The sequence below is a fragment of the Ovis aries genome, chromosome 4 (genome assembly GCF_016772045.2).
Source record: "Ovis aries strain OAR_USU_Benz2616 breed Rambouillet chromosome 4, ARS-UI_Ramb_v3.0, whole genome shotgun sequence".
NCBI classification, from domain to species: domain Eukaryota; kingdom Metazoa; phylum Chordata; class Mammalia; order Artiodactyla; family Bovidae; genus Ovis; species Ovis aries.
In genome coordinates, this window is record NC_056057.1 from 45,712,058 (window position 1) to 45,727,957 (window position 15,900).

The 15,900-nt window shown below is 36.9% G+C and overlaps 2 protein-coding genes across 2 annotated transcripts in view; one reads left to right on the forward strand and one right to left on the reverse strand.

The window, feature by feature from the left end:
- FBXL13 (F-box and leucine rich repeat protein 13) overlaps positions 1-15,900 on the reverse strand; it is a 224,236-nt gene that overhangs the window by 84,030 nt on the left and 124,306 nt on the right. Inside the window, exon 12 of the mRNA XM_027968573.3 lies at positions 7,561-7,690. Within this exon, the coding sequence (XP_027824374.2) occupies positions 7,561-7,690 (130 nt within the window). The remainder of the gene's footprint in view (positions 1-7,560; positions 7,691-15,900) is intronic.
- LRRC17 (leucine rich repeat containing 17) overlaps positions 7,469-15,900 on the forward strand; it is a 42,191-nt gene continuing 33,759 nt past the window's right edge. The window contains exon 1 of the mRNA XM_004007822.5: positions 7,469-7,620. The gene's annotated coding sequence lies outside the window, so the exon portion shown is untranslated. The remainder of the gene's footprint in view (positions 7,621-15,900) is intronic.

The following is a 15,900-nucleotide window of genomic DNA, read 5'->3' on the forward strand; positions in this document are numbered from 1 at the left end:
TCTGAAGTAATAGTCAACTGGACTTCCTGAAAGAGTGCATGTGGAGTGTGAGAAAAAGAGGAGTTAAAATTGCCATACTAGGTATGCTGTAACAGAGGACCACAAACTGGTGGCTTAAATAAGAGCAATTTGTTATCCAGCAGTTCTGGAAGCTAAAAGGTCCAAGATCAGTGTTGGGGTGTTGGTTCATTCAGTGTGAGGGAAGGATATGGTTCAAGCTTCTCTCCTTGGTTTGTAGATGGCTGTCTTCATGTTTACATGGCACTCTCCAGTATGCATATGTTTGTGTCCAAATTCCCCCAAATTAAAAAAAAAAAGACATCAGTCACACTGGATCAGGGCCCACCCTAATGATATCATCTTAACTAATTGCATTTGCAATGATGTTATTTCCAAGTAAGTTCACATTCTAAGATACTAGGGGTTAGGAATTCCACATATTAATTTGGAGGGGACACAATTCAATCTGTAACAGATGAATTCAAGACTTTTGGCCTAAGCATTTGTAAACATGAAGCTGCCATTAACTAAGATAGGGAAGGCCAAAGGAGGAGTAAGGAGTTATTTTTTAGAGCAGAGACTTTTTTTTTAAGATATGAATCTAAAACTTGAGAGAGAATAATGTTTAAAAAGCAAATAAACTGGACAGATGCAAGACAAAAATCTGTTCACCCAACTATAAAAGGTGATATATTTTTTAAAAATTACAATAAATGCAGAAGTGTTGGACACATTTAGTAGCCTTAAATGAAAAAGCATTGATTCCCACTGTTCCAGGAAAACAAAATAAAAACAAAAAAAAATTTTTTATTTTTTTAATTTGAGAGAGAAGTCTGGATTAAAGATACATATTATCTATCATTATATGTGTCTATGTCTATGCATATGTGTGTGTATGTATATAAATATACACACATATATACATGTATTCTCTATATAATATATATATACATATTCATATATATTTACTCCTATAAGCATATATACTTATATATGTATATATGCATATATAAACATACTCATATATATATTACATTCATGTATGTGTATATGTGCATTTGAACATATATTTGTGTGTGAATATTATACATATATGATTTTATATATGTGTGTGTGTGTATTTGTCATTGTAGGTGATATTTAAAGTTATAATCTGTTAATAGGTGACATCACCAAGGGTGTGATGAGAAGAAAAGCAGAACCAAACTGAACCTTGGGGCTCTCTGTGATTAAGAGGTTGAAGAGAAGAGGTGACTTAGAGAAGCACCTTAAGAAACATTGTCAAAAATCGAAAAAAGAGTGGGAGCTATAGCACAATATAATTTATGAGAATTAATATCCACACACAGAACCACAATATAAGAATTTTAAAATACATTAATATATGTATATTAATGTATTCTTTTTTGTTGCTAGAGGAAGACTTTCATGTTTTGCTCATTTTTAAACTGAAGTATAGTTGAACTACAATATTGTATTAGTTTTAGGTGTATAGCATTGGTACCCTACTCCAGTACTCTTGCCTGGAACATCCCATGGACAGAGGAGCCTGGTAGGCTGTGGTCCATGGGGTCGCAAAGAGTTGGACACGACTGAGCAACTTCCTTTTCACTTTTCACTTTCATGCATTGGAAAAGGAAATGGCAACCCACTCCAGTGTTCTTGCCTGGAGAATCCCAGGGACGGGGGAGCCTGGTGGGCTGCCATCTATGGGGTCACACAGAGTCAGACACGACTGAAGTGACTTAGCAGCAGCAGCAGCAGCAGCAGCAGCATAGTGATTTAGTTTTTTTGCAGATTATATTCCATTATAAGTTATAAGATAACTGGGTATAATTCCTGTGCTACACAGTAAATCCCTGTTGCTTATCTGTTTTATATATTGTAGTTTCTATCTGTTAATCCCATGCTCCTAATTTGCCCCTCCTGCCCGCCCCTCCCCTTTTATAACCATAAGTTTGTTTTCTGTGTCTATGAGTCTGTTTCTGTTTTGTATATACATTTATTTTTTTTAGATTCCACATATAAGCCATAACATACAGATTTCTCTTTTCTCTGACTTATTTTATTATATATATATAATATACATATAACATACACATGTATATATGTGTGTATGTGTGTGTGTGTGTATTTGTATACATAAAATTGTTACAGTACCTAAAGAGTTCTGAATGGGTTCTGCTAAAGTCATGTTCTTCCTGGAAAAATTGTAGCAATTGCATATGGAACTTAAGAATGTCTAGGCCTGGGCCAAATGATAATGGCCATTGGAAAACACTGTTAATAATCTAAAAATAATATCTAATAGTGGCTAAGCATTTACTATATGCAACCATCATTGTAAGCCTCTTATATGTGTCAAATCATTTAATTCATACAAAACACAGGTAGTTACCATTAATAGCATTTTCCCCATTTCATAGATAAGGAAGGTAAGGTATACAGAAAGATTAGGACCTGCCCCAGCCCCATACCTATCAAATAGCAAACTCAGGATTAAAATGCAGGTGCCCCAGAACCCATGCTTCCAATTGGAGAAGGAAATGGCACCCCACTCCAGTGTTCTTGCCTGGAGAATCCCAGGGACAGCAGAGCCTGGTGGGCTGCCATCTATGGGGTCACACAGAGTCGGACACAACTGGGGCAACAGCAGCAGCAGCAGCCCCAGAACCCATGCTCCCAATTATTGTGGTATGTTACTTTCATGATGTCGTGACTGACAGCTCCTCAGAACCACAAGAGAAGGGAGAGGAGTGGTTCCTTGAGGCAGAGAATGAGATGCAAAGGAAAATTACTAACATCTCATATAGTGGTTCATTAGTTTCACTTATTTAACTAAACATTAATCCAAATATTCAACAAGCATCTGATAAACATCTACCATGAGTTAGGTCATACATCATTCCTTAAGACGTAGAAAAGATGAATCCATTCACTGTCACCAAATGTCTCCCAGATCATAAATTACAAAGGAGCACGGGAAAGAGTACCTTCTTTACATGATAAAACTATTTTGTCTCCAAAGAGTCTTACCACATTGTATTTAAATATGGTTTTTAAAAATCATTTTATGGTATAAGCTTAGATTTTATAACTTTGAGTAAATAGTAAATATAAAAGCAAACAAATTAAATTTGTTCAACTGATTCAGCCAGAATCATTTTGTTAAATGAATGTAGTTTTGTTTTTTTTTTTTCTTTTCTGAAAATACTATAAGGAAAATGTTGTACTCAGGTTCTGAAGAAAAATTTTTTAGAGAAATATACTAATAGGCTTTATTTTTTAACACCAACTGTGTCAGGAACTTAAGTTACATTATCTCCAATATTCCCCAGTTTGAAAGAAAAATTTTAATTACTTTGAAAAATATTTTAACAATGGCAGCATTTTGAGACAAAAATGCTATCATTCAACAAATATTTATTAAGTGCCTGTGTATGGTTTAACTTTGCCTGGAAATCAAAGAAATACAAATTGAAAATATAATATATATATATATATATATATAACTTGAATTGACAAGTTTTTTATATAAAATATATTTATGAAGATAGCAAACTATTTTACATTCATCATAAATGTAAATTGAGAGTCTTTGTAGAGCACGGACAACCTTAAAAATAACCTCTGATCATTTCATTTCTAAAAATTTGTACCCAAAATTACATACATGTATGCTAAGATACAGCTACAATAATTTTCCTCAGAGATTATTTATGATAGCCAAAGAAAACATAGACCAGGAAAAAGAATTGTAGGCCAATAATGAATGGTTAAATATAAATTGGTCTTTTGATACAATGGAATACTATTATACCTCTTAAAAGTAAGTTACAGGAAAATATTTAATGGAATAAAGACATGGAATAATGAAAGATATGTGTACTATATAATCCTTTTCAATTCAAAAGAAGTCTAGACATGTATAGCGTAAAGACCCTGAAATTCTAGTAGTGTTGATTATTTCTGGGTGGTGAGTTTTCAGGTAATTTAATTTTTTTCTTTGCAGAGGACAGTGAGAGAGCTCACTGCAGCAGCCCTATCACAATATAGGCCAAGGGTAAGCAGAGGTTTTTCCAAAGAGAAGAAACTGGGCAGAGGCATTACTTCAGCCACATCAAAGATGATAACGTGCAGGCAAACATGTAAGTGCTAGTATTCATTAGGAAATCAGTCATGTAATTTAATGCACCCTACAGTGTTTATCCAATCCCATAAGACTGTAGAATATTTCTAAAGCATATGTAATTGATTTTCACTTTTCTTTGTAGTTCTCCATCATCCACTTATTTATTTTTTCTAACACGTATGGTTCAAATACTTTCACAATATTATATAAATACATCTTTCCTTTTTTGGGCAGCCATGACTACATTAACATTTAGCTCTTGACATATTTTGTTTATGTTAATCCAGAGTTTCCAAAGACAGAGATGCTATTTTACTCATCACAGTGCCCAGTATGCAACAGGCACTCAGTAAACACCAGTGAAAAACTTTTGGTCGTAAGCTTCTATTCTCGACTCTTTTTGTTTTATTAGGACATTTTTCCTTGGTCAGATATATTAACACATGTCTTCATAGCACAAAATTCTAAACATATAAAAAGAAACTACATTTTAGTTTCCAAGGGACGAACCTATAAAACGTGTGAATAGTCAGCTTTCCTTCTTTGAAACCATTTTGTATTGTCATACCAATGCAATTAGACCAGGTAGGGTGAAACTATCCTCACAGGTAGGTAGATGGAGCCCGGAAAGTAGATGAAACCACCTCAGAAGACTTCATAAGTCCCTCAGGCGCAGTAACTTCCAAAATACACTGATTCGTCCTGAAGTTATAGCAGCAGCCATTATTAAAATATCTATAGTTCATAATGAGCCCATTTCTTACAAAGTTTCAAATGGTAAAATTTCCAGTGCCTGACAACTAGGATTAAATCTCTGTTTGCTGTTAAATTATTAAGTGAACAAAGGGAAATGGAATGTAGATAAATAAAAAATGAACACCCTAACATTATTTTGCATGATGTGAAATACTAACATCACTGTCTTTTGAGAATTACAAATTAAGGATCAATTAGGAAACACAATCTATTCTTGATACATTCAGACCAAACTCAAACACCTACTAAGACAGGCAGGCAATGCAGTGAAGTGGTAACTGTCCCAGAGTAAGTGCATATTTGGACATTACTGAGTGGAGGAGAGGGCGGTAAACTGAGGAGAGGGCTCCATTTCAAGGGGGTGAGGCTGACTCTGTTCCAGCCCCCTTTACCGTGTGGGAATGCAGGCCCAAGTTTGCTAGTTCTTATGTATTTTTTTAAGACAAGCTTAAAGTCTAGATTTTTATTTGAAAACTCCAAAATTCCAAATGTTGGCTCAAAATTTAAAAACAGACTATATCTATATGTTTTGCATAAATATCTGGCCAGAAAGTCATCAGTTTGAAACCTCTGACTTTGAGCTGTGTTTGAAAATATTTAACCTTAGGACATGTTTATGTGTGTTTGTCTGTCTATGCCTGTGTTTGTGTTGTTGCTGCAATAATTACTTGGTGGAAACTGAGAAGAAAAAGGAGTTAAGTCACACTGTGAGGAGGGTTCTGAAGCACTGAGATGAGTTAGACACTACTATATATAAAATAGATAACTAATAAGAACCTACTGTATAGCACAGGAAACTCTACTCAATACTCTGTAATGACCTGTGTGGGAAAAGAATCTAAAAAAGAGTGGATACATGTATGTGTATAACTGATTCACTTTGCTGTACAACATTGTAAATCAACTATAGTCCAGCAAAATTTAATTTTAAAAGAAGGACTAAAGGATGTATCTTTCAGGGAGAGATTGATCAGTGGGATGTGTCAAAAGCATATTGAGTTATTTCTGAATTTGCAAATATTCTTCCTTTGTGATCAGGCCATCTGTGTTTGCTGACATTCATATCCAAGTTAGGCCCCCATCAGTCCACAGAGACTGAGAGATACAGATGCTCTCTCTCTTGATGATTACACATCAAAGGCTGGCTCCCAGGTCCTTGAGGAAGACATTCATGGGTTGTAAAACAGGTAAGAAACTTTTTAAGAAGTTGACATCTCAAAGGGAGCAAAAACAGAATGTACAACTGCAAGTTTTCTAAAGTAAGAAAAAGGAGGTCAGGGATTCAGGATCAGAAAGAAGCCTATCTGAAGTTTTGTCGATCTGGAGGGAACATTAAGGCCGTCTTGATCAGAGTGGCAGATGTCGGTGCTTAGCAAAGTATTGATATATCAGTAGACTGGATTTAAACAAATGCAAACTCTAGCCTTGCAGCCCTAGCTTAGCATCCTTTCCCCTACATCCTCCCCAGTGCCTAGTGTACCAGGAAACCATGATATGCCAGTGGTGGTGGCTAAGTAAGATTTCTGTCCATTCAAGAACTTGGAGGACAAATCCATTCTGTCCCTGTATTCTTTCCAGGAATACCTGCTTATAGCAGTACCGGTATGTTTTTACCAGCTGTGCAACCCTGAGAACCTTGGTCTTTTCATCTAAATAAGCTATAGTGCACAGCATTTGTATGAGCAGTAAATGTGATATGTATGAAACACTCAACATGGTGCCTGGTGTATAGTAACAGTTCTCATTTGTGTCATTATATTATTTTCATAGAATGATGACCATGCTGCTGCTGCTGCTAAGTCGCTTCAGTCATGTCCGACTCTGTGCGACCCCATAGACGGCAGCCCATCAGGCTCCCCCGTCCCTGAGATTCTCCAGGCAAGAACACTGGGGTGGGGTGCCATTGCCTTCTCCAAATGATGACCATACTATGACACTAATAGCAAGACACCGAGAGGTGGAAGAAAAGTTAAATGAACGGTGACTTAAATCTAACAAAACAGAGCAGAAGAAACTGTCAAGGAGGCAGGAACTGCTTCCACAGAGCCATGCCATACCCTTCACAATTCCACACTATTTTCTGCCCAGGTTTCTTAGTCTTGCTCCTTCAGACTTAAATATTTCCCCTTGTAGACCTCAAATCTTCATGTTATTTAGCCCAAGGATATAATGCAATTAAAAAAAATCATTATCTTTGTTGTATTTCCTTTCTTACATTTATCCCTTGTAGCATTTTACCTAATACTATTTACTCTCAGAGTCCACGTGGAAGCAAACTAACTTTTCAGGAAGTTCTTTGCAAATTCTCCCCACCCTCTCCCCCAAATATTTTTCTTTGTTTGTATCTTGGTAGCAATTCTAAAAAGTTTTCAAGATTTGGACTCTGCTATCATAATTGTGCACAGAGTGTCTACACAGAAGTGGTCTGCTTCATCATCCAATGAGCTCTGCCTCTTCGTGGATGTGACACTCCAGTGGAGGGAAGCCAAGAGCCTATAGTAGTGATCCTTGGCAAAATTTAAGCAGCTGTGTTCACGTAATTCAAAACCTCTGAAAAGTGTGCTGCAGTCCGTGCACAGCGTTAGTATAACATGAGGGCTGGGGCTGGATGCAGCCCGTTCTCTGGAGGACTTCTTTGCCTGCTGCAGGAAAGAGAAGGCTGAAAGACAAACCTGGGTGCAGCCGGAAAGGTCCAGATAGATGAGCTTGTGGCATCCGTTCCCCAAATTCAGGTACTGTAAACCTTTGTCTGTGAACTTTCTGCAGTAAGCCAAACTAAGATTCTGTAAATTGTAGAAGTACCTGAGAAGACAGGGAGAGAGCAGAGAGGAAGGAAAGTGATTATGCTTAAGCTGTTTCCTCACATCTTTGTTAAGCCACTATGACAAAGAGAAGTAAAGCTGTAAATTAATCTTTTCTCCTTGCAGCTATTCAAGAGTTGAACTTTATTGTTAATTCTCTTCCTGTTAAGGAGATTGCAGCAGCATATCAGATAATGTATAATCACATTTCAAATGAAAATAAAGATTTGTCTAGATTTTTAAGAAAGCCGATTGGGATAAAGCTTTGGGGGCGGGGGAGGTCTGTGCATTCATATTGTTTGCAAGTTAGTTTGTATTTGAAAGCAGTTTCAGTTTGTGTTATTGTTGCATTTACCTTTTATACTGGAGCATCGAAATAACAATGCAAATGTCTAGGAGGACAAACTCTTTGTAAACATTTAAATGGTGATTAACTGTTACATGAGAGGATTTGGGGCAGAAAGGAGGCAAAATTAAACATAATAGGCTCTTAAAATGGACATAGTAAGCAAATGGCTTGAAAAAATACATTTGCATGTGCATGAGTTTCTAAGTAACAGTTTCATTATTATAACTAAAGAAAGACTGGCTGATACACAGAGCTTAAAAGTGGATTAAAAACAGTCTGCAAATATGTGGGCAACATATGAGAGGAATAAAACCATATTAGAGGCTATAAATCTCACTGGAGTTGCAACAAATTAACTATGGCATTACCACCATAACCAAAATGAGAGCTTTCAGGAAAAAGGACAGTCTTTAGGACAACTCTTTGCAAGACTCACAGTTTGAGGACACTCTATGGGCAACTTTCAAAGCCCTCCTAAGCCTGGCATTTTTTAAAAGTGCAAGAACTCTCACTTCTGCTCTTGTAATAGAATTAAACAACATGATCTTGGCTTGTGATCTGCAGCAGTTTGACAGTGAACTAGAAAGCAAAAAGAACAAAAAGTAGGAGGAAAATGCCTTTCTGTCCCTCAAAAGCCCACAGATGACTAATAAAGTTTACTTTCACATAAATGGGAAATTAGATATGCAAGCTTTGATCATTCATCAGATTTATTTCCCAAATCTGAAAATATCATATGATATAATTCATATTCCGTAGCAGATTATTTGACTCACACACATTTCCCCCTGGTAATGGCTATTTCCATGAGATTCAGTAGAACAGAGAGGGAAGTCTTCTGGATTCCCCAGTGGCTGGGTGGGCAGGGATCTGACGGAGAAGGCAGCACTAACATCCCAAAGACATGACCCTTCTGGGCCCCTTGAGAGCATTGCCAAAGTTTCAGAAATGCTTTATCATTCTCTCCCTGAATTATACCCTTGTGATTCAACTAAGTGAAGTACAATTTTCTTGGGGGGGTTGTCATTCCTAAGAACTTCTTTGCTCTCCAATTTGGAGAAAGGAATAGTGAGGCAGGCAGCATGACACAATGGAAAATACACAGGGTGTTGGAATCTGACCAAATTGGATTTGAATCCCAGCCCTGACACTTACTGCAACTGCCCCTTAACTGCTCAGAGACTGTTTCCACATTTATTAAGTGGAGATTATAGCATTATCTTTTTTTTCAACCCTGACCAACTGTGGGGCCTCCAGCTTTCCTGAACCTTAGTTTTCTATAACATGAATGTAACGTATCTGCTTTTTCCTCTTAATAAAGATGTGACAATTACATAAGAATGTATATATATCATAGTATTATATTGAGGGTGAGTTTTGATGATTAAAATCAGCAGAGATATGGTAGAACCTTTAAAAATACATATATTATTATTATTGCTACTACTGTCTCGAATAATACATATGAATTATTCTTACAAAGTTTGGCCTTTCTCTTTTCCATTTAATGGTACTTACCTAACAATAGTGGTGCATACTAATTTGAAGAGTTTGAGGGGCCTCATATTCCTTCTGTACCCTATTTCAGTCGTGGTGGCAAAACCATGTGTAGTCTGTTAACCCCAGTGAGATTGATAGTCTGCGGTAGTTTCTGTTCCTCCATCTGTTGCCCATGCATTTGCAGACTGTTCTTCCTAAGCTATTTTTAAGCTCTGTACATCAATCAGTCTTTCTTCAGGTATAATAATGAAACCATTACTTACACAATCATGCATATTCAAATATATTCAAGTCTGATCCAAGTCTATTTTTCAGTTTCTTTGAGTGCATGTGATCCATTAACAAATACCAAAAATGAGAATTGAACAAGCAGCTTTTAACTTTTTTGTCTGTCACAGATACTTTTGGATCTATAGCCCCTTTGTCAGCATAATGTTTTCAATGTATAAAATAAAATACAATTACAAAGGCAGCCAATTTTATCCAAAGATATTAAAATATTTTTAAAAACCAAATGAGTGAAATAATATATATGCTTCTTTATTAACATGTTAAACAACAACATCTAGTGACAGCTCTATTAACTACAGTGCTTTTGAAGCAGTACTGAGTAACAATGATAATTTTAAATATTTGTAACAACTATAAGAAAATACATGTGATGAGAAAATAATTGTGATTTGTATGAGTGAAAGAGTCCCAGGGACTGCTAATACTACCCTGAACTTTTTAAATCTATATTTCAGTTAGAGCTTAGTGAAAATAGAGATTTTTTTTTCTCCTATCAAAATTTATGGAACCCCTGATTTCCATTCATGATCTTCTTGGAGGATCCACTGACCCCAGGTTTGGCAAAAGAGTCATTTAATTAAACTAAATGATTCTGAGATTAAGTCAAGATCTATCTCTTCAAAGTGGAACCATATGGGAACCATCAGTTTGAAAGTAAAACACAAATCTTGAGTGGCTCTGTTAGCCTTTCTAGGCTTTTATGGTGCCGCAGACTTAGAGCTTTGGGGGATGAGAAAAATATTGGTTGACAGTGAAATCACACTTGGCAAATTTTATGCAATATTGCCACTTTTTATCCTGAATTTTGGCAAAGAAATATGTCTGTTGTATGAGTAAGATCTGGTTCATCATTTTTCCAATCCAGAGATGAATTTATAGTTCTAATTACACTTGAGGCAGTGTTTTAAGACAATGTTTTCTAATTATTTGATAACTTTTTCTTATGTGTGTGGGGAAGGTTCTCTTTGTGATTGATTTTTCTACTGTTACTATAATCTTTAAGACATCACAATTCTTACAGAAACTACAGAGATCGCTGTTTCTTTTTTCTTTGAGTTTTTTATCCATTAAAGAATTGAGGCCCTCTGTGTTAGATCTTCAACACCTGAGGGTAGCTATTACTAGAAGGAATGTAGAATTCTGTATTTAAATTAACATTTCCCTGAAAAATCTCAACACAAGGTCCAGTCTGTAAAAGAGAGTATTTGCATATGGATTCTTTTGAGTTGAGTACTGGACTTAGTCTTGCAGAGGCAGTTTTTTAATAGAATTCGGGCAGAAAATCCAAATGCAGTGACTTGACCTCCTATTTACAGGGTGGACCCTAAGGATTTCCAGTCACAGCCACAGCTTACTCTGTCTACCCCACTCTGATGAACTGTGGTGAGACTGTATAACATGAGAGTACTTGTCAATAAGAAGTTGCCAGTTAATGTAAGGGTTGATTCATCTATAGGAAAAATAGACATCATGCTTCTATAGCATATAAGGCTCCGTTAAGAAGCAAAGATCATAATATTAATATCTTTACTCGCCACTCTGTGCCCAGAATAGTTGGAAAGAGCAGTTGATCAATACATAGTGAAAAAGTGAATGAATGTTGCTACTGGAACTCAGGGAGGAATCACTGTGGAGTTCTGATAGATGGTATGACTTGAGATGTAAAGTCTACAGATTAGCAGAAAGAGGAGAAAGGCATTCTAGCTTGTAGAGAAAGAGAAGCATGTAGCAGTCAACTACCAGAGTTGAGAGTTTCCTTTGGAAAACCTAGGCAGATAAGATTGATCAGATAATGACAAAGAAGAGTAAAGGAAGAGTCTAGACCTTAAGCACGTCAAAGACACTGTAAGACTAAGTTCAGGACAATACGCCTCACAACATAAGGGAAGAGAGACCAAGGGTGAACCATCTGGATGGTGCACCAAATGAGGTATTGAGAATGCCACCTTGACTGTGGCAGTGGAATAAAAGGACAGGGTTTAATTCAGGAAATATTTAAAAGCAAAAAATACTTTGAAATGGGCTTGAGCTATGGGCAGCCCTTGTTTTCAACTTTAGAAAACTGAGCAAGTCCCCAAAGAAGTGAGGAAAAATATTCAGATAAAAAGCTGGCAAATCACTGTTGCCAAGAAAGGCAAACAAATTACATTTTTCTTTGGAAAGAAACACTAAAGGCACCAGAGAGAGAATAAGAACAGCAACAAACAACACTTCTCTAGTTATTTATAGCTGAAAAAATGTTATTACATACCCAAGCATGATTAAAACAATAGAAAGCAGAGCAGAAATAGAGAATCATTATGAAATATATTTTTATTATAGATAAGAAAGTCAGTGTACATTTTTTTCATATGATGAGAAACATCAGTATCACGTAGCATTTATCCTGGATGTTATCTCAATAGCAAGAACTAGAAGTTAAAATCAAAACAAAATTCTCATTTTAGGTCCTATTTTCCTATATGTTGCCCACTAAAGATACAGCTTCATTTGTAAAATAAACATCCTTAAAAAACTATGCAGAGCTGCACCATTATTTTAAATTTCCTAGAAGAAAAAGTTATCTCAAAGTATGGTTGGAAAAAATGTTTTGAGTTTTAAAAAAAGTGATAATGCTACTCCCAAATCATCTACTTAAGAGTTCAGATTTTCACATATGGATTTATAGATTTTTAAATATGTATCTCTCTCTCCCCTCTCTAGCCATCCCCCAACTCACTTTCTATCTATAGATAGATAAAATACATACATACACATATACACATGTACTATATATATAAACACATTCATACATGCACATATATTCATTCACATATACACATATATATCTTAATGTAGAATTTCTAAAGAAAACTACTGAGTGATATTCTCTATAGTAGGGCAGAGAATCCTACAGAATTCTTAAAAGGGTCAGAGGCCCTCCACAGTGGTGCTGATGGAGCTGGCTTGCACTAGCCCATGAGAACCAATTGTTAGCATCTCTTCTCAACTGTACATTCAGTGACATGGTGGTAACTTAAAACTGAACATGATAAAATTATTTATGTCACAGTTCAGTTCCCTTCAGGTCAGTTGCTCAGTTGTGTCTCACTCTTTGCGACCCCATGAACTGCAGCATGCCAGGCCTCCCTGTCCATCACCAACTCCCGGAGTTCACTCAGACTCACGTCCATCGAGTCCGTGATGCCGTCCAGCCATTTCATCCCCTGTCCTCCCCTTCTCCTCCTGCCCCCAATCCCACCCAGCATCAGGGTCTTTTCCAATGAGTCAACTCTTCACATGAGGTGGCCAAAGTACTGGAGCTTCAGCTTTAGCATCATTCCTTCCAAAGAGCACCCTAAAGACTCCACCAGAAAATTACTAGAGCTCATCAATGAATATAGTAAAGTTGCAGGATATAAAATCAACACACAGAAATCCCTTGCATTCCTATACACGAATAATGAGAAAGTAGAAAAAGAAATTAAGGAAACAATTCCATTCACCATTGCAACGAAAAGAATAAAATACTTAGGAATATATCTACCTAAAGAAACTAAAGACCTATATATAGAAAACTATAAAACACTGATGAAAGAAATCAAAGAGGACACTAATAGATGGAGAAATATACCATGTTCATGGATTGGAAGAATCAATATAGTGAAAATGAGTATACTACCCAAAGCAATTTACAAATTCAATGCAATCCCTATCAAGCTACCAGCCACATTTTCACAGAACTAGAACAAATAATTTCAAGCTTTGTATGGAAATACAAAAACCTCGAATAGCCAAAGCAATCTTGAGAAAGAAGAATGGAACTGGAGGAATCAACTTGCCTGACTTCAGACTCTACTACAAAGCCACAGTCATCAAGACAGTATGGTACTGGCACAAAGACAGACATATAGATCAATGGAACAAAATAGAAAGCCCAGAGATAAATCCACACACATATGGACACCTTATCTTTGACAAAGGAGGCAAGAATATACAATGGAGTAAAGACAATCTCTTTAACAAGTGGTGCTGGGAAAACTGGTCAACCACTTGTAAAAGAATGAAACTAGATCACTTTCTAACACCGCACACAAAAATAAACTCAAAATGGATTAAAGATCTAAATGTAAGATCAGAAACTATAAAACTCCTAGAGGAGAACATAGGCAAAACACTCTCAGACATAAATCATAGCAGGATCCTCTATGATCCACCTCCCAGAATGCTGGAAATAAAAGCAAAAATAAACAAATGGGATCTAATTAAAATTAAAAGCTTCTGCACAACAAAGGAAAATATAAGCAAGGTGAAAAGACAGCCATCTGAATGGGAGAAAATAATAGCAAATGAAGCAACTGACAAACAACTAATCTCAAAAATATACAAGCAACTTCTGCAGCTCAACTCCAGAAAAATAAACGGCCAAGAACTAAATAGACATTTCTCCAAAGAAGACATACGGATGGCTAACAAACACATGAAAAGATGCTCAACATCACTCATTATTAGAGAAATGCAAATCAAAACCACAATGAGGTACCACTTCACACCAGTCAGAATGGCTGCGATCCAAAAATCTGCAAGCAATAAATGCTGGAGAGGGTGTGGAGAAAAGGAACCCTCCTACACTGTTGGTGGGAATGCAAACTAGTACAGCCACTATGGAGAACAGTGTGGAGATTCCTTAAAAATTGCAAATAGAACTACCTTATGACCCAGCAATCCCACTTCTGGGCATACACACCGAGAAACCAGAATTGAAAGAGACACATGTACCCCAATGTTCATCGCAGCACTGTTTATAATAGCCAGGACATGGAAACAACCTAGATGTCCATCAGCAGATGAATGGATAAGAAAGCTGTGGTACATATACACAATGGAGTATTACTCAGCCGTTAAAAGAATTCATTTGAATCAGTTCTGATGAGATGGATGAAACTGGAGCCGATTATACAGAGTGAAGTAAGCCAGAAAGAAAAACACCAATACAGTATACTAACACATATATATGGAATTTAGGAAGATGGCAATGACGACCCTGTATGCAAGACAGGGAAAGAGACACAGATGTGTATAACGGACTTTTGGACACAGAGGGAGAGGGAGAGGGTGGGATGATTTGGGAGAATGACATTCTAACATGTATACTATCATGTGAATTGAATCGCCAGTCTATGTCTGACGCAGGATGCAGCATGCTTGGGGCTGGTGCATGGGGATGACCCAGAAAGATGTTATGGGGAGGGAGGTGGGAGGGGTTCATGTTTGGGAATGCATGTAAGAATTAAAGATTTTAAAATTTAAAAAAAAAAAAAAACAAAAAACAAAGAGCACCTAGGGCTGATTTCCTTTAGAATGGACTGGTTGGATCTCCTTGTAGTCCAAGGGACTCTCAAGAGTCTTCTCCAACACCACAGTTCAAAAGCATCAATTCTTCGGTGCTCAGCTTTCTTCACAGTCCAATTCTCACATCCATACATGACTCCTTGAAAAGCCATAGCCTTGACTAGACGGACCTTAGTCGGCAAAGTAATGTCTCTGCTTTTGAATATACTATCTAGGTTGGTCATAACTTTCCTTCCAAGGAGTAAGCGTCTTTTAATTTCATGACTGCAGTCACCATCTGCAGTGATTTTGGAGGCACCAAAAATAAGGTCTGGCACTGTTTCCGCATCTATTTCCCATGAAGTGATGGGACCAGATGCCATGATCTTCGTTTTCTGAATGTTGAGCTTTAAGCCAACTTTTTCACTCTCCTCTTTCACTTTCATCAAGAGGCTTTTGAGTTCCTCTTCACTTTCTGCCATAAGGGTGGTGTCATCTGCATATCTGAGGTTATTGATATTTCTCCCAGCAATGTTGATTCCAGCTTGTGATTCTTCCAGCCCAGAGTTTCTCATGATGTACTCTGCATATAAGTTAAATAAGCAGGGTGGCAATATATAGCCTTGATGGACTCCTTTTCCTATTTGGAACCAGTCTGTTGTTCCATGTCCAGTTCTGACTGTTGCTTCCTGGCCTGCATATAGGTTTCTCAAGAGGCAGGTCAGGTGCTCTGATATTCCCATCTCTTTCAGAAGTTCCCA